The sequence below is a fragment of the Cibotium barometz genome, unplaced genomic scaffold (genome assembly GCF_041138505.1).
Source record: "Cibotium barometz isolate CiBa-2024 unplaced genomic scaffold, ASM4113850v1 ctg412, whole genome shotgun sequence".
Lineage (NCBI taxonomy): Eukaryota > Viridiplantae > Streptophyta > Polypodiopsida > Cyatheales > Cibotiaceae > Cibotium > Cibotium barometz.
In genome coordinates, this window is record NW_028229439.1 from 111,273 (window position 1) to 131,096 (window position 19,824).

The window sequence follows — 19,824 nt, forward strand, 5'->3', positions numbered from 1 at the left end:
TTGTGTATCAACATGGTGAGTATTCAATGTGGGGCAAGTCAGTCAACTAGAAGAAGGTGATGTTGTGGAAAAATTAGATATACATTGCATAAATGTGTATGCACCAGGAGGAACAATATACCAGTTAGACCCTTCATGCTTTGAAGATGCGAGGATGAACTCCTCCAAGTAAGATAGCATGACAAGTAGAGGGTGGTACATCCGATACATACAACATTGATCAACTTCTCAAAATTTTTGAGAATGTAGTCAAGGGTAAGAAATCAAAGAAGATACCAGAGAAGACTAAGAAGGATGAGGAGACACGTGGGGAGTCTAGTGGTGACAAAGGTACGAAGGCAGGTGATGAGGAAGGTCAGAAGTCAGGGACATGTGGAGATTCAACACAGGAAGGAGGGGCAATAAAAGAGCAAGAAGATAAAAGGGTGTAAGAAGTAGGATCTTTGCATGCCATGGTTGTGTATCAATTATCGTCACATGAAGTAGATTTTAAAGCAGTCTAGAAGAAGTTGGAGAAGAAGGATGCAGGCATGATAAGATTAATGGAGTATGGTCAATACTTTCCATTTGGCCTCGATTACAAGGTGATTATTCTTGTATTTAATTGTTTCCAGGCACTTAGTCAAATATGTACAAGACTTTAACAGTAACTTTACATAAATGAACTTGTCTAAAGCTTTGCAATGATGTCAAAAACACCAGACACCTGTGCATATCTCATACCTTTCCATGGGGAAAAGGGATCAAAAACGCCTATGCTTAAGCATGAGGGGAAGAAGGAAAAACTAAAGGAATACAAATATTGGATTCTTGCTGGGAAACATTCTATATATGCTGCAAAAGGATTCTTGAAGGATTGTGGAGGGGAATAGTGGGCTAAGAGAAGGGCATTTTATACAAGAAGAAAGGCGACGCTCGTGTGGAGGCAAGTTGCAAGATATCATCTATGGCCAACAAAGAATCACAAACTATCATGAAGAATCAAGACTATCTTGTAGCATCTTCAAGCACAATGGATGGTATTTGGAGGGCCACCAAAGCCACCACAAGGCCTAGTAAAATGTCACGAAGATTGAATAAATTGGGATGTAAGTAAAAACCTTGCTATATCAATATTTTGATATCTTTCCTTTTTATAAAGTGATCTCCTCTCCCATGAATGTAAGAATGGTATGAAGGGAGGATGGATCCACTGCTATTCTCCCTTTGTAATAATGGTTTGAGGGGGAGTCGCACCACTGCTATTCAAGAGGTAGAATGGTAGTAGTGCCATTATCCCCTCATACCATTCTTGCTAAGGGAAAACAATAGTGGTGCCATTCTCCCCTCATGCCATTCTCCCATCTAACCAATGTAAGTAAGGGGAATGGCAGTGGTACCATTCTCTACTTAAGTTATATATATATATATATATATATATATATATATATATATGTATGTATGTATTCATTATTGCTTAAGGAGAACGACACCACTGCTATTCCCCTTGCCTACATTATTTGGAAGGGAGAATGGCACCACTATCATTCTCCCTAGTAAGAATGGTATGAGGGGAGAATGGAACCATTGCCATTCTCCCTTCCAAGCAATGTATTGTGGAAGAGTGGCACCACTACCATTATTACTAAGGGAGAATGGAAGTGGTACCATTTTCTACTTAAGTCATTATTGCTAAAGGAGAATGGCACCACTGCCATTCCCCCTTGCCTACATTGTTTGGATGGGAGAATGGCACCACTGCCATTCTCTCGTATAGTAAGAATGACATTCTCCCTTGGTAATAATGGCATGAGGGGAGAATGGCACCAGTGCCTACAAGTGGCAACCCACCACTTGTAAGCCAAGCGGCTTGAAAAATCCATCACCATGAATGTGATGCCTATGGGCTTCATTGTGTTTCTGTCGAGGAGCAAGATTTACTACAATGTGGAAGCTACATCCATACATCGAACATACCTCCTCAACGAGAAATTAGTCCAGTTGTTTTGAGAACAAAACATCAATCCATCCTCCAAGGCACACTTCAATTTCCAAACCAAGAATCTCTATGTAGCCCATTTCATTTACACACAATTACATTATTACATGAACGTATTTCACGAAGACCCAACACATAATTACGTTAACGTATTTCACGAAGTTGTCAAGGAAAGGATTGATTCGCGCTCCATGTTATGCGTATCAGGTGATGGAACGAGCCTTCATTTTACTTGCCATTGCGTATGGGAGCGCCTGTGTTTGCAGTGCCGTCTCGGTGGCTGGCGATGAGCAAGGTGTTGAGAGCCTGCTTGAGGGGATGAATTGCGGATCAAAGAATGATGAGAAAAAGAAAACCGAAGGATTAAACAGCAGAGTGGTCTACTTTACCTGAGCTGGAGCTGGAGTGTGTCGGAGCTTTCGATCTCCCCCGCCGAGGACGTTGTTACGCCGCCACGCTCAAGCTGATCTCTGTAAGAACAAGTCTCCGCTAATTGCAGTTCCGTCACCTGTCTTCGCAAATCCTCGTTCTCTCTCAGGAGCTCTTCTTCCTGCCCGCTCACGCACCCGCACAACCCTTATTACAATCCGGCAGGCACACCAATCAAAGATGCAACCCACAAACTTATCAGCATCTACCTTTCTGACAAGGCTCTCCATTTGCTCCGACGTTAGTTCGTCCTGCAGCACAACATAAGATTAAGGCGAGATTTCTCAGTTGCTTGTCCACCATTTACCAAAGATTGTAGACGTGTTCCTATCTTGCCTTTCTTAGACGGACGCTTCTTAGCCCTGACGCCATTTGGTCCTCGAGCTCAGCGTATGAGAGAAGCTTGACCGCCTCCAATCCGCCATTCCACTGTCTGCGCATGACATCAGATACTCAGCAGTGATCTTCGCAAATCAACTTACAAGATTTGGCCCGCTTGTTTACCTGTCGTCTCGTTGCAGCCTTTCCACCTCATTCTTCAGTAGCATTATCTCCTGCAGCATGAGGCAAGGCTGATTAATTCCATCAATTCTATAATTCATTCCCGCCCCACTAATCCATAGCAAACCATGCCAGAAAAGGAAAAGAAAAAGAGCCTTAATATGCTCTCTATCACCTCATTAGAGCGTAGGACTGGTCGAAGATTGCCATGGCTCAGAGCAGACACAACAATAACTACTCAATGTGTCCACCGCGGACAAAAGTTTAGGAATTGCCAGGATCTCAAGATCTTTCACTTAAGAATAGCTACATCAAGAATACACAATCTATCGTCAAAGTAAAGGTATCCATCCTCATGCAAGTGTATCCTTGCACCTTCTTCAATTCTTCAGAAAGGGTTTGCCAAACTCTGGCAATCTGAGCATAGGATTGGATAGCAAAACTACCTTAAGCTTATCCAATGCACTTTGACATTGCAAAGTCCACTAGAATGGAGTGTCCTTCATCTAGTGGAGTGTCCTTCAATAAGGTAGTTAATGGAGAGATAATCTTGGCATAATCCTTGATGAAGATATGCTACCATCCCTTTAACCCTAGAAATCCCCAAACTTTTTTAACTGTTTTTGGTTTGGTCCATTCCACTATCGCTTGTATTTTTTAGGATGGGTACTAATTCCATTCTTTGAAACTACAAAGCCTACATATTCAATGTGGTCAATGAAGAAATTGCATTTTCTCTTTTTGGCAAAGAGCTTATGCTTCCTTGGGATTTTCAACACCTTTTAGAAGTGCTTCCCATGGTCAACATTCTTTGAATATAATAAAATGTCACCAAAGAATACTAGGACAAAGTCATATGGCTACTCCCTAAAGATTTCTGACATCAACCTATTAAAGGTAGCAAGGGTATTTGTCAACCCAAAAGGCATCACTGTAAGCTCATAGTGAACATACCTTGACTTGAATGTTGTCATAGGTATGTCCTGCTCCTTGATAATGATTTCATAGTTTCTAGGTTCTAGATTTATTTTGGTGGATGTTTGGATTCCATGTTGTCAATCCAAGAGTTCATCTCATGAATTGGAGGAGTCAGATACCTATTTCTCTAGAAAAGCATGGGGTACCCCAATGAGATACACTTGTCCAAATGAATCCTTGTTCCAACATCTTTGTGATCTATTCTTTCAATTCAAGGACCTTTGGGATAAAACATTTGTATGCCCATCATAGCGATCGACTGAGCTCCTAGAATAAGCTCAATCTCATGGATTACTTCTTTGGGTGGAGGAAACTTTATAAGTTCCTTAGGAAAAAGGTCAAAAGACTGACTAAATCATTATGGATTTCTTGCATTGGCCATCTTATTGATCTGATTCAGCGTCATGAGGTAGATGACATGTTTCCTCTCGAGTCACTTAAGCACCTGGGAAGCCTTAACTAATTGTAGCTCACGAGATTGTGTATAATGCCTTGAACCTTATTTCCATTTAGATCCAAAAAAGGAGACTATACCCTTATGGCAATTGATATCAACTTACTTTGCCTTCAACCAAACCATCCCAAGGATACCATCGTAAATACGTAAGTTTAGTAAAACCTTAAGTACATTGGCTCTGGCAAAGGCTTTATAATGTCTATTGCATGGCATAAGAAAATCATATTTTCTCTTTCGAGTTTAACCCTCATCAATTTTCTTTTCTTTTGATCTAAAATTAACTTCCTTAAGCAACCAAGAGAAATAAAATAATGCGTACTTCTAGAGTCGATAAAATAATGCATACTTCTAGAGTCGATAAAAGCAGAGGGAATTTCTCACCGTGGAATGACATAGGAACTTGGATAACAAAGTATTGACAAATCTTCCCTAATGCTTGTGACAGCAATATGGATCCTTTCTCTTTCTTCATCCTCTTCACATTGGCCCCATCATTGTTATAGATCTAGGGCCACAGTCTATTTTATCCCAAGGTTAGCTAGTGGGCTTCCAACATTACATCCACAAACTTGGGCTACATCAACATTAAGTGAAGGGAGTGAAAGAAGACATAATCAAGTAACATAGAATAAACCAAGCCAAACAAGCCTACGCAATGAAGGCCATGCATTCTATGGAGTAGCTGAGGACTCAAGGCAGCATACCCCAAGTGTACATGTTGGGCTAAACAAGATAATATTAACTGGAAAGCTGAAATACACCACACTCACTAGCATAAGACTGATGAAGTGGAGTGCACTTACCTTTCTCAAGTGTCATGGGGAACTTGGATGCTTACCTGTCATCTCAGAGAAAGCAAGCTAGTACTTTTGAGAAGAGGTAACCACATTAGAGCAAGCTAGTACTTTTGAGAAGACCACCTCCCATTATCAGCATGTGAGTTTTTATGTTGAGCTTGGGACTCCCAAGGCTTGAAGAGATCCAAGGTAGCTTCAAGATAATAGCCCTCTGCTCATAAACACTCTCACCCTCTCACGAGCGTTAATGGGAAGGCACATGGGGGAGAGGGCTACCTTGAAGAGCTCTAAGTTAGCTCTCTCCTCACAAACACCCTTTTGCACATGGGAGAGAAGAAGAGACACACACACTTGTTAACAATCCTAATATGGGATTGATCATGGTGATGGACACACGATTAAGCAACACAAGATTAAGCATAAGAATTAAGGTGGATTAAATCACACAAGAAACTCCATGACTAGAGAGAGAGAGAGAGAGAGAGAGAGAGAGAGAGAGAGATTGCACACTCAACAATAGCTCTATTACATTCTTGGTGAACCATACAATGATATAGGCCTTCTACCCTTATCCAACTTTACACATCATCATGCTATATGGCAGTCCCTATTCCACATTATGTTATGTGGCTCTCACCATTCACACAATAGCATTTTTGGCATTCTTATCTTTCCACAATATCTTGCACCTCTAGGGTGCATTCACATACTCAAGCAAATAACCCATTCATGTTACATTGCACATTTCAACACCCCTCCTCAATGTAAACTTAGGTGTGTGCATACAATCTCTCAATGTAAACTTAGGTGTGTACATACAATCTCTCGATTTGACCAACTCATCTCTCACCCCCAACAATTTGGCATTGCCAATCTCAAAATTCCCCCTCAATGCAAATTGGAGTGTTCAACAAGTGTGTGTGCATGTGCCTAGCCAACCTAGACATAAAGTCCTTTTTGAGTCCACTTGTTGTTCGCAGAACAACCATTGAGTCCAATTTGAACATATATGTTTGGGTGGGAACCAACCTATGAAGTGTGACGCCTATGCGTGCACAACTCAACGCACACCACATTACAAACCGTTTCGAGCACCCCACGAGCTCAGGCAGGGACCCTCATAAAATTTGGGTGAGAGAATTTTACAATATTTCCTATTCCATAGGTGACCAATACTGAATGCCACGTTCACATAAAAAAACTCGATGTGAACAATGACAGAGTTTGACAAAGACTCATGAGGTGCCAGCCTCTCAGCCTTTCTTTCTTCCCGAATCCAAATTCCCATTGGAACCTTGTTAAAAGGAAATCAAAATTTATGGAATGAACTCTCGTGGAGGAGAGAGCTAACTTAGATTCATTGGATGAATTTGAGCCCCATCATCTTGAACTACTCCATGACCACAACCCACAACCCAAAGGCGCACTAACAATTCGAGTAAATGCGTTGGGGCCACTACTTTGAAGGTGATGACACAAACACAACCCTACCCATTTTCTACAAACAAACATATGGTCAGAGGCATCCTAGATGGGGGTATTGGCATAAGCATCCTCACAAGAATACGATGGGAAACCTAGGAAAAACCACCCCTTAATCCTGCCCAATTACTGATAAACCTTACGGGGACGTGGCATCAGCACGACCCCTTGTCCTAGCAAAAAATCTCAAGATTAGAGTCAATGAAATGACCTTCAAACTCACATTTGTAGTCATGGACTTTCGTAAACATAGAATCTTGGGAAGATCCTTCATGATATAAACACGAATGGTCCATGACTGGGAAACAAGTCATGTCTACCTCCGCAAAGGGAATCACACTCTCAAAGTGAATTTACATACCTGGCACACACATCCCATGTTCAGAGGTCCCTTCGTCGAAGATTCTATGACCATCGCCAGGACCGACGATCTCTTTGTTTTTTGCGATGCTTATCATCAAACCCTTGATGATGCATGGGATCCATACAGAGTCACTTCTATCAATGTGATAACGAAGTCAACCATGACTGGATGAAAATCCTTACTACACTTGATACCCTCTCAAATCACAAACTCCGCATGCAATTTGTGCTCCCAACCAGCCAGTACCTTTATGAACCCTACAGGGCCTTTGCCTTGCTTAACACCCTAAGTGTAAGCGTAGCTCCCCAACACAAACTAGAAACCCTTTGGGTATGGTTAGATTTCCCCTTTGGTAAAAATATGCAAAGAAAACATGCCTTGTTGTCTCCCATAGATAGGCACAAATGCCACATGGAAAACATGGGTCTCCCTACGCAAACTCTCTCTTCGCAGTGCCCATGCTAAAATTCAATTGCCTAGTGATTGGACAACGTATAAAAAGCCTTGGGTCTTTTTCACAAACTGTACATACTGTCTCTAACCCATTGGCTTGTAAGTTTTTTGTGGTTCCCACAAGCGAGACTAAAGAAGCAGTCATCCTTGGAGGAAGCTGGTTCAAGAACACTACAAGTGAAATCAGCTAAGCTGACAACACATCTACCCTCATGCTTCCTATCATCAAGGTAACGATGATTCTTTGGGACAAGGACTGCACCGAATTGGATCCTCTACGCCCACACCAACTACTTCCATAAAGGGTACTCTCTCACCCCCAAAAAAAACTGGCAAGTCTTCCACTTCCCCTGAACTACCACCAGAACTAAATCCACCAAGAATATGGATTAGAATCTTGACCGAGAATGGTCTACAACAGTCGCAAGCCCACATATATCCTATGGTTCACACCAATCTCATATTCTTGGAGGTGTGTAAAACTCTTGGAAAACCCACACTTACACAAGAAAGCACTTACATTCAAATTTCACATGAAATGCATGTAATGAGTGTTGGGTATTTTATTCCTAAAATTTCTAAAGAAAATAACCAGTTAGAGTGAAGATTTCATTGCATAGATGCAGGAGCACTCCAAGACCGGACTATCATTGGAAAAGAGTGGATTGATGCCACTGCCAAATCACTTGGCGAGAAGAAATAGCCACCATGATAGTTCACAACAACCAAGTCACCATTCTCTTGTGTCCCCAAGAGGAAATCATCCACACACCCTCACTCTCAACTACCCTTCTCCCTCAAGTCCCATCCTCATCACCTCTAGTGATCCCAAACCCCAAGCTTCAACCTAAAGCCAGTCAAAAGGGCACTATCGACACCCTCCAACAATGACAATCAAGCCTCATCAACAATCCCCCTCAACTCTACATCCTCAACCACCCACATTGCAAGCACTCCAATCTCTTATCTTTGTAGCTCAAGGATTCTACGATGGCTACACAAAACTTTGTATCCCAAAATGGCCATCTCCAAAACCCAAGAGCAAGAAGAAAACGAGCCAACAAAAATCAACCCTAAGCCAAAGCTTCAATGTTTGCTAGTCCCGAACCACCTCCTCAAAGCACAGGGCTACTATGAAGGCAACACTTGCCTCTAGCTCCTCAATAACGCCACATGTTTTCATCTACCACAAAAACTCCCTAAGGAGCTATGACACAAGGCCCAATGATCGCAGGCTAAACAGCCCCACACATAGAGAAGCTGACGAGATTGGGTGCCTACCAACATGCTCACAGCTCAAGGCTTTCATGATGGCAACACACACATGTGGCTCTCCCAAAGGCACAATCAAAAGCATGTCCTTAGCGTCGACTACCTACTTGTAGCTCAAAGCCTTGTCAATAAAAAATGTGTTGAGATATTGAGCTCAACTAGTGCTACGATAGACATTGATGACCCGCTTTGATGAAAGCTTTTACACTTATGCCATTGGCATAGTTGGTGAGATTATGGTCGATATGCTACTAGTGGATGATAGGCTATGTGATAGCCACTTTGGAGTACTAGAGTTATGGTATAGTTATAGCCCCAACTCATATAGTTGGGTTCACACTATAGACCAACCATTTTGTATGTTGTTGTAGGAGAGTACTTTCCCTTTATGTGTGTACTTTTATCTTTTAGTTATATGGTTGTAGAGAAGAGGAAGATAGAAGAAAATTCAGCCATCCATCTCTCTTTTTTGTCTTGCACTCTCTTGTGTGTGTGTGTGTTTGCTTGCAAGGAACTCAAGCTCTTTCTCTCCCTCACATTCTCTTTATGGTATGAGACATCCAGTTCATGTGAGAGCTAAGGAGGCAAGAAAGAGGCAAGAACAAGTAATCAAGGAAGTGGTACATGAGTAAGAGCATCACCATCTCTTTCCCTTCTTGGTTTATGTACAACACCCCTCGGCAGCTTCGGGAGCTACACATCTCTGATTGAAGAGATTTCTTCGTAGCAGGATTGGAGGTGCCTATGTGCTAAATAGTATTTTTTATACTGAACTATTATGACCAAAATCATGTTTTGGGTGTGCCTTGATCTTTGTTTTGTCATTACAAGGTATTTTTGATAGTTTTGGGAAGTTCTAGTTGAGAATTGTCTGTGGTCAAAATCTGGTTATTGTAGTGCAGCAGTGCATTTTGGGAGTATAGATAGTATTTGCACATTTATTGTTGACATTGGGTGTATGTACATGTACTTTGGTCAGATATGGTGACCTACAGGTTGTGCTGAAGTACTACTACAGTAATCACATAAGATACTATTGTGTTACAAGTTGCATACATAAATTGTCTACTACAGTTTTTTGATTGTTATAGGAAAACATGTGACAGAATCAATCAAATTGTAAGTGAGAAGCTAGAAAAAAATAACTTCCATGGCTAGAAGTTCAGAATGACCAATTTCTTTATGGGTGAAGGATTTTGGGACTATTTGTAAGGAGAGACAATGGCGAGCCTCCTGAGTTGTCTGAAGAGAATGTCACTCCAGCAGACATAAAGACATTGAAGGATTGGAACCAGGGTGCAAGGAAATTCATGTATTGTCTTTCAATTAGTATCATAGACACGATGATCGGACACATACAGGATGACACACTCTAGCAATTACATGGAAGAACTTGGTTGCAGATGTTCCAGACCTACACAAAGGCAAGAAGAGCTGCATACTATGGAAAAGAAAAACATGTCTTTCAATGAGTATGCTTTAAAGATCAAGGGCATTGTTGAATCCCTTGGGTCCGTCAATGTATCAGTGGAAGATGATGATTTGGTGAGTGTCTGTTTGAATGAGCTTGGCAAAGAGTACAAGCCATTCAAGACCTCCATTGCACTCAGGGAGAATATTCTCGAATTTTGGGACTTGGTGTCTATGCTGATAATAGAGGAAAAGTCACTAGGTGAGGACTCTTCTTTATAAATCAAGAATACATCTGAACAGGCCTTTTACTCTACTTCAATAGATGCAAAGGTAGAGGTTGTGGTCGAGGCCAAGGTGGTGGTTGACAAGGAAATCAGAATTATGGACAACAATAGTCGAATGATTCATAAAAACAATCATACACAGATGGAAGAGGCCAGTCTACTAGAGGTAGGGGAAGCCAAAGAGGCCAAGGTGGTTGGCAAAGAAATCAGAATGTAAATAGCATCGAGTGCTATTATTGTGGTAAACCAGGGCACATGGTGGCAAAGGACTGCTATAAAAAGTAGAATGACATCAAAAGTGGAAAGTTGTAGCAAGGTAAGTACGCATCATCTAGTAAATAGGGAGGTGATGACAAAAGTGAGCAAATGTTTGTGATGCAGCACATGCTCAATTCCATAACAGGAGATGTGTTAGGATCGCAAGATATTGTAACATAGTATGTGGATTCTGGCACCTCTAACCACATGACTAGTCGAGCTGAGTGGTTTAAAGACATGCAAAAAATGGAAAAACCAGGTTATGTAGAAACATGTGATGACACTGAGCATCCCATTGCGCATGTTGGTAAAGTGCCGCTGTCTATACAGAATGGCAAAATAAAGTACTTGGTAGATGTACTTCATGTTCCAAATATTACAAAGAACTTGGTTTCTTTTGGACAGATGATTAAGAAGGATCTTAAAGTGAGGTTTAATCCTCAAGGATGTTTTGTGGAAGACTTCAAATATTAGTGTCACTTGGTTGCAAAGGGTAACAAAAATGGTAGGATGTTTACTGTGGATGTGAACATGCTTTGAAGTAAAGGCAGCCATGTTTGCGCTTGGAATAGGTGTCATTGTAGATATTGACATATGGCACAAGCGCATTGGTCATGTGAATATACAACTACTGAAGTCTATGCAGGTCCCAAATATTGTTGCAGGTTCGCCAAAGTGTAAGGTTGATGGTATGGACAAAGTATGTGAAGCATGCTAGCGGCATGGTAAGCAAGCCAAACATGCTTTCCCACATGAAAAGCATGTCAATGCAAGGCCAATAGATGTCATACATTCAGATGTATAGGGACCGACCAAGACTACAACAATTGCAAGTTGTAGGTATTATGTTACATTTTAGGAAAGTGTGGGTTTACTTCATGAAGGAGAAAAGTGAGGTGTTTGCTCACTTTTAGAGATTTAAAGCCTTGGTCGAGAAGGAAAAAGGCATGTAAATAAAATCCCTGAGATTAGATGGTGCATGGGAATATTTTCTGAGGAAGTAGGGAATCAAGAGACAGTTTACATGCAGGTACACTTTGCAATAGAATGGTGTTACAGAAAGGATAAAAAGGCACTTTGCAGAAGTGGCACGTGCCTTGATGGCTGAAAAGAATATATGCCACATTCGTTTTGGGAAAAATCAGTAGTAGCAGATGCTGTGTACATTATGAAAAGGACACCCAATGTAGCTATTCATGGTATGACACCTGAACAGAAGTTTACAAGCATAAGACTAGATGTGTCTCACTTGAAAGTGTTTGGGTGTATTGCATATGTGCATGTTCTCGATGAAGTGAGAACAAACTTGGATCTAAAGGTAGAGAAATGCATCTTTATTGGTTATGCTATTGAGTAGAAAGATTATAGATGTTATAACCCTACCGCTCGTGAGATGCGAGTAAGCAGAGATGTTGTATTTGTGATGAGATAAGTAGCTGGTATGCACCAACAGTGTGAAGGCAACATAAGATACAGATGTAAGAAGTGCTGATTTTGCACCACATGTAGAGCAGCAATCATAGGTGCTTAATAGACCTAGAGAGTCCTCTAGCAGTGGATCCAATGTTAGCCCATGGTTAGGCAAGGTGAGGACAAATGTAGGTACACATGTATCACATAACAGGAAGGAATAGGTGGATCAACCTTTTGATCCTGATCTATCAGAAGGTCACTCATATGTGGATGGTGACTCTAGCGACTTTGCATAGAGCCTTGATGAGGAGCTTTGCACTCCATGTGTGGTTACTCCTGGTGTAAGGAGGAGGGTTGTTTTGAGGACACTAGTGATCCAGGTGTACGCAGGTCTATGAGGGTTAGGTACCCTATTGACAGGTTGAGATATGATGGATATACATCCCATCATTATGCGTACAAGATTAAAGGAATATAGAAATTAGAGCCCACTTGTTTTAAGCAGGCACTTGGAAATAAGAAATGGGAAGATGCCATGAATGAGGAGAGGGCAGCCATTGAAACATGGGAGTTAGTGCCTTTGCCTAAGGATCGGTGAATTAATCAACTCGTGGTTTTCCAAATCAATGGAGCCTTACACATTTAGATTAAAACCAATGGATTACAGGTCATCATGGATTATCTCATCTAGCCCTTTTGCTATCATGAATTTTTGGCATCTACTATGTAGCAATATTATTTATGATACAAAGGTTATATGGTTACATAGACACACATTTTTGTAAATGACCTCCTCTCAAATTTGTAGTCAAAGGTTACGACCATATGTGTTTTTTAGGTCCTTAGCCCTAAACCTATGTTCTATCTATATCACCTTATCCTAGGCATATTTTTTCTTTAATTCTATGATTTATAAGATTTTTTTAAAGATTTTATTGGCTACTATTTACTATTTAGAATGAGCTTTTACAGATTTATTGGTGATAAAAATAAAAACAATTCTCATAAAAATGTAAGAATATTTCTCAAAGTTAAGAAAAATAGCCCCCTAAAAGTTGATGTTTAACATCAAAGTTGATGCAAAACATCAACTTTTAGGCTAAAAGTTGATGTTTCGGAGTTGATGCAAAACATCAACTTTTCCACACAACTCGATGTTTTGCATCAAAGTTGATGCAAAACATCAACTCTACCACAAAACTTGATATTTTGCATCAAGTTTTACATGCTCTGGAGAAGAAAGTTGGAGGATCGGAGGTTGATTTTCACAAACGGCCTGTTTTAGCAATTTCATCCACGATGGCATGCTTAGACGACCTATTCCACAAATTTTGAGTACCAACACAAATATTTTCCGATGTGATGTACAGACATCACAAAGTGATTTGCTTCGCTTTGCTGCAAAACATCGCGGACGAAATTTTTAAAACAGGCCATTTATGAAAATCGACCTCCGATCCTCCAACTTTCTTCTTCAGAGCATCTGAAACTTGATGCAAAACATCAAGTTTTATGGGTAGAGTTGATGTTTTGCATCATCTTTGATGCAAAACATCGACTTGTGTGGAAAAGTTGATGTTTTGCATCAACTCGATACAAAACGTCAATTTTTAGCCTAAAAGTGGATGTTTTGCATCGAGTTGATGCAAAACATCAACTTTTCCATAAAACTTGATGTTTTGCATCAAAGTTGAGAAAAACATCAAGTTTTATAAAAAATTTGATGTTTTATATCAAGTTGATGGCAAAACATCAACTTTTCTACAAAACTTGATGTTTTGCATATCAAAGTTGATGCAAAATATCAAGTTTTGTGGGAAGTTGATGTTTGCCTAACGTTGATACAAAACATCAAGTATTGTAAAAAAGTTGATCTTTTGCATAGAAAGTTGATGTTTTGCATAGAAAGTTGATGTTTTGCATAGAAAGTTGATGTTTTGCGTATAAAGTTGATGTTTTGCATCAACTTGATACAAAAAATCAAATTTTCATAAAAGTTGTTGTTTTGTATATCAAGTTGATGAAAAACATCAACTCTTAGCTAAGAAGTTCTTACTCAGCATTAAGTTGGTCGCAAATGTTGTAGCTAAAACATCCTTACCATGTGTAGTAACCAATATAATTTGAACCTAAGTCCCTATTGATATTTTACAAAAAAGTATTTTGAAAAGTACAAACTTTTGTTTCTTAAAGCAAGATTTTTCATGCTTTCTAAACTCATTTAATAACTAAAATTACTATTTAACCCCTTTTTGTCACATCAAGGACACATCTTCTTTAAAAATGAGTGTGTATTTATTTTTCAAAACTACACAATTTTTAAATACCTTATTCATGATATTTATCAATTAAGGAATTGTGATACTTAAGAGCTTCAAAATGGATTTTAATACTACTCTCATCAAGAGCCAAAATAGGGTATTATAATTAAGATAATAAATGTATCAAGATAACGCTTTTGTAATATAATCATATAAATAATTTTTTATAGTTGCACTCTATAGCACATCCTCAACCATGCTAACCCAAGGAGTCTAAGCTTCAAGTGTACACATAGAAGGAAAAAATCTATTTATGGATAGTGAAGAAGAGGATGCCTCGTCTACCTTCTCAGGGAAAGGCACATCAAGTAGTGAACACCATATTAGTGAATTTGGGAATTTCCCAATTCTCATTTTTGAATACTTAAAAAAGGGGACATGGATAACATGTTTGTAAGTTTCTCAAAACCCTATCATATGACCTATCGTTGGAAAGCGCTTGAAAAATGGAATCTAAAGAGCTATAAAGCGCTCATTTTGGATTAGTGGTGTTCAAGTTATGGTTAATCCAAACTTTTGACCACGTGTCCCAAACTTGTGGGAAATTCCCATATTCCCCAATATGGTGTTAGTGATGGTGTAGCAATGATTATGAGGAACCATAACTATGCTATAAGCTATACGTTTAGAAAATAGCATCTTTTTACAATTGTATCATTTTTTTAATGGAGTTAAGATGGAGATAATAAGCATTCTCTCTATTGAAAATTTATTGTTAGATTTTCAATTATAATCTCAAAAAGTAAGCAAAATGAAGTCTTTTTTTCATGTCAACTTTTGTAAGAAATGTGTAAAGTGCCCAAAATATTATCATTTTTTGGTAGTGTTGTACACATACATAGACCACTTTTTAAAAAGAGATAAAAAGCTCAACTTTTGTGATGGAATCTTTGAAAGATGCCTAATGTTTCTCATTTTCAGGAAATATTACCTATTTTGTCTGCAACAGTGTTCCAAGGTAATAGTGAAAGATGATGCCAAATACGACTAAGTTTCTACATGAAAATACCATCAACAAATTTGGTTATCTGTTCAAGATTGTTAGTGACAAAGATTCACACTTCCTAAATAAGATAGTGCCGTTCCTATTGGTGGATGAGATCATGGTAATCCATCAAAAGTCATCACCTTATTATCCATGAGAGAAACCTATTAATATAAAGTCATCATGGAGTTATGGCTTCGCACCTCCTTCCTTCCTTCCCAAATTTTTTCAAAAGTAGATTTTTGAAAAAATTAATTTAGTATATTTTCAATATTTTTCAAAAAAGAGAATTAGAATATAGAATTTTAAAGAATAAAAAATATATAATTTATTAATATAAAAGAATTTAAAATCACTAACTTTAAAGGATTATATTTTTAAAATTAGATAATTTTTTTAAAAGTCCATATTATTTCATTTTAAAATTTAATTTTTAAAGTTTAATATTTCTTAAAAATATTTTTATGTGTAAGAAAAACCTTCGAAAAAACACATTATGAAAAAAAATTTAGTTATATAGTTTTAAAATGAAAGATAATTTTAAAATATATTTATATATCTAGTATTGATAAATATTTAGATCTATAAATATTTACTATTAATAATATTAATTTTTTAAGTGGATAATAGTTTTCTTTTTATCTTTATGTTTATCTTAAGTATCCAATCAGTAGGTAAGAAATCCAATTAGATTTGAAGTGGATAAGCTACTTTTTCTATATAAACACACATCTTTAGTACTATCCCACACACATCTCTAGTATTATTGCATCATTGAGCCTTCATAAATTTGTCTCTCTTAGCTTCCTTGAGAATGGGTTCTCAAAGTCGTAGGAGTCGGAAACATGATAGGACTAGACTTCTCCCCATCCACCAAGTTCAAGAGGTGGAAACAAAAAGGGTAGCTCATGAGACAAAGATAGAGTAGAGAGCATGTCAACGAGCAACACCTTTCATTGGCGATGATCCAAGCCTTGCTCCTTCTCTTCCTCTTCCTCTTCCTTTGCGATCTTCTCCCCCACTATCCGTTAGTTTAGATCATCCACATGAACCAACCCTTCCCGAGCCCCCTTCTCTTCCACAAGAACCCACCCCTCCTCCTTTGGGCATCCATAGTGTGTATAGGAAAGAACTATCAAAGTTAGTGGTGCATGATCGTGCCCATGTAATCTTCCAATCCTATTTCAAAGACCTCACGTCCTCATCATAGGCATGCATGCTTGATGCTTTTATCGATCAGTGTCATAATATGCCAAACAAGGGCGAATCTTTGTTTTTGTGTTGGGTCTTGTAAGCTTCCCAATCTGTTCCTTCAAATTGTGGTGCCAGACCTCCGCCAAGGTCACTCTTGTTTTGGCTTTGGCTACCATCACTATTTCGAAAGCTTTTTTGGACATGCAGTATGGTTTGTGTGTGAGATTGATCATCTAAGTTTCTGTGTGTCTTCATCTACCATGCCTGTAATCTTGAATTCCTTGGCCAGGCCCTCCAATGAGCCAAATTGCCTAATTTGGTCCACGTCGTTCGTTGGCTTGATCTCAACTTCCCCCTCGTCCAGCAATTTAAACACTTCAACTACATATAAAGGGTCGAAGACCTTCTTCTCACTTGATGGCAGAGTGATGACATTTGACTTTTGAAGCTGCTCCAACTGCTTCGCAGCTGTGAAGTTTTGTTGGAGCTCCTCTTAGGGCAACTCTACGAATTGCTTCAGTGCCATTTTATCCAGCTAGTCGGCATGCTTGTCTACCTCCTTGTACAAGGTGGATGAGAGATACTTGAATTCCACCATCCTCTAAGATGTCAGAGACCTAGGGTTGAGGGACAGAAGGTAGGGGTGGTTGCAGAGTTTAGCATGAAGAATGGTGGAAGCATAGCGCAAAGAGGAAATAATGAAGAACTTTCTCTTCAATGCTGTATTGTAGAGAGCAGTGAGATAACAAAGAGGATTACATTGATACACCAAGGGCTATGTAAATTATCCCCAAACAAAGAAATCATTCCTGAGGAAGAGTATTCTGCATCAAATTTGATTTAAGCACTCACCGCGTCAGAGTGGCTTGGTGGAGGGTGAGGGCCAACGCCTTCGCGAGCGGTACGGATGTAAGCTTGGAGGATTTCGTTCATGGTCCTTGCGGCGACACAGCAGGGAGCGAATTCAGATCACAACTAATTAATTAGTCCTGGCTTTAAGAGGATTGGGGGGCAGCGGCGTACCTAGAGCCTGCGTAATCGAAGAGTCTGCCCCAGCTGGAGAAGACGATGAGAGCAACGTCGGCATCGCAAAGCACAGAGAGCTCGCGGGCCTTCTTCACCAGACCAACACGCCGCTTGCAGCAGGTCACCTGGCGGGTCGTGGTGTTCTCTATCCTCTTGATCTCTATCTTGCTTCGCCCCATGGGAAAATAGATTGCAAAAGATCAGCTGCTCAAAGCTCAAGCGTAAAGCCTGTGTGACAGTGTGCGCGCTCGCGTTCTCACTGTTACTCAAAGAGAACAGTGCATGATCTAAAGGTGCGTACGCCCAGAGGCCACTTACAAGTTGCAGAGAACACCTGACGCTAGGGACAAGTGAATCAAAGCCTTACCCCCCGATGGTTAATGATTGATCAGACGATTAAATCGTCATCGGATTTCCCGCCCACGCCACCGACAGAGTCGGCGCAGACTACCATTTCAATGGAGATGGGACTCGCGAGTCGCAACGGCGCCCAGGTCAGCAGGCACGTGGTCTGCGTACAGTTTTTTATTTTTTTCCCTTCACCCGGCTACACACATCATATTACTTTTAGTACTCACGAGTCACCATACCCAGCCACCCACCAACCCCCAGACTCCAGTACCACCCACGATCGCAAAAGAGAACTTGCCGGGCCAAAATCTGACGGGTTCAGTGTTCAGGAAAAACAATTTTCCTAACAATTCTCAAAACCTTCAAGCTCAAGAAACTGAAGGTTTTTTTTTTTTTGGAGATTTTGTAGGTTTTAAGAAATATTATAACTAAAATATTTAAAATTTGCAGGTTCTCCTACATTTTGAAGGTCGTTTGAAAAATTTATCATTCACCCAACACTGAACACTCGACGAGTTCCTTAAAATTTCAAGTGACATACATTTTTTCAAACTGCTTTTCATATGACATGAATCTCCAGAATCATGCTGTTCAGATGGCAAGTATTTTATCAAAATGAAAAGCTTTTTCTAAACTAAAAAATTATATGTAATAAAAGATGAAACTTGTATATACATAAAGCATCCAATCTACAAACAAAAGGCTGCAATGTAATACTTATGTTGTGAAAGTATTAATGCAAGAGATGCTCGATAGACTTGCTTGCCAAAATGGGCTTAAACACCGTAGTAGGACACTCTTGCTAATTGTGTTCAAATCCAAAATAGTTTGGTTGCTCCTATCCAAGTATTCAGTGGGGTTGTCCTGCTGTCTTAACTAAGTGTCTAGCTTGCCAAAATGGGCTTAAACACTACCTTTGGATATGCATTGTGGTTGTCCAGCCATCTTAACTAAGTGTCTTGCTACCTAGCCATCTAAAATGTGTGTCCATCTTGCCAAAAAGGGCTTAGACACCCTAGTACAACCTACTCACTAGTTGTGTTCAAGGCAAAATAGCTCCAGTGATGTTGCCAACCATCTTATGTACCCATACGTTGCCAAACCATCTTATGTATCCAGAGCCCACTTGCAAGTTACAGAGAACATGTGACACTAGGGGCAAGTGAATCAAAGCCGATGGTTAATGATTGATAAAACGATTAAATCGTCGTCAAATTTTCTACCCATATGCCACAGATAGAGTCGGTGCAGACTACTGTTTCAATGAAGATGGGACTCGCGAGTCCCTACTCCCAACGGCACCAAGGTCAAGCACGTCGTATGCATAGAGTTTTTTATTTTTTTCCCTTCACCTGGCTACACACATCATACTCAATGTGAGAAAAAAACTGTCCTTTAGTGTAATTTTCACTGCTCGAATTCAGAAAAACCGGTCATAATTTTTCCTAGACTTAAATTGAAAAATTGAGAATTTTAAAGTTTTAGTTATAAAACCGATTAATCCATGCATTTTTTCAATAAAAATTGCCTAGGCTTGAAGGTCATCCTTTTTTTCATTGGTTCAAAAAAAGTTTATTTCCGACACTGATCATACTACTTAGTACTCACCACACCCACCCCTCATACCACCCAGGATCAGAAAAGAGAAGGGTGGAAGCAAAAACCAAGACTATTGAATGGTGATGGCTTAAGGTGTGCGAATGGCAGCCTACGTCATAGTTGCATCCCGATGGGCATCATGCTTGTTTTTTAACATTTTGGCTATATAATACTTGGGATTTTTTAAAGTGCTTGTCATATTTTGCACTAAAGAAAAACTTGCTATATTTTACTAAACCAGTCAATTTTGAAGGGTAAGGGTATGCGCC

The 19,824-nt window shown here is 39.6% G+C and overlaps 1 protein-coding gene and 1 long non-coding RNA gene across 2 annotated transcripts; both read right to left on the reverse strand.

Moving 5' to 3' along the window:
• Positions 1 to 2,058: 2,058 nt before the first annotated feature.
• LOC147602598 (uncharacterized) lies at positions 2,059 to 2,670 on the reverse strand. Its single transcript, XR_015265778.1, has 3 exons — positions 2,617 to 2,670; positions 2,368 to 2,528; positions 2,059 to 2,284 (listed from the first exon to the last, which is right to left on the reverse strand). It is a non-coding gene; the product is annotated as an uncharacterized LOC147602598 (long non-coding RNA).
• Positions 2,671 to 2,734: 64 nt separating this feature from the next.
• On the reverse strand, positions 2,735 to 17,955 carry LOC147602599 (truncated transcription factor CAULIFLOWER D-like). Its single transcript, XM_086797832.1, has 4 exons — positions 17,603 to 17,955; positions 17,432 to 17,516; positions 2,912 to 2,961; positions 2,735 to 2,840 (listed from the first exon to the last, which is right to left on the reverse strand). The coding sequence occupies exons 1-4, from the start codon at positions 17,782 to 17,784 to the stop codon at positions 2,735 to 2,737; spliced, it is 423 nt and encodes a 140-aa protein (XP_086653958.1). The 5' UTR covers positions 17,785 to 17,955.
• Positions 17,956 to 19,824: the final 1,869 nt, after the last annotated feature.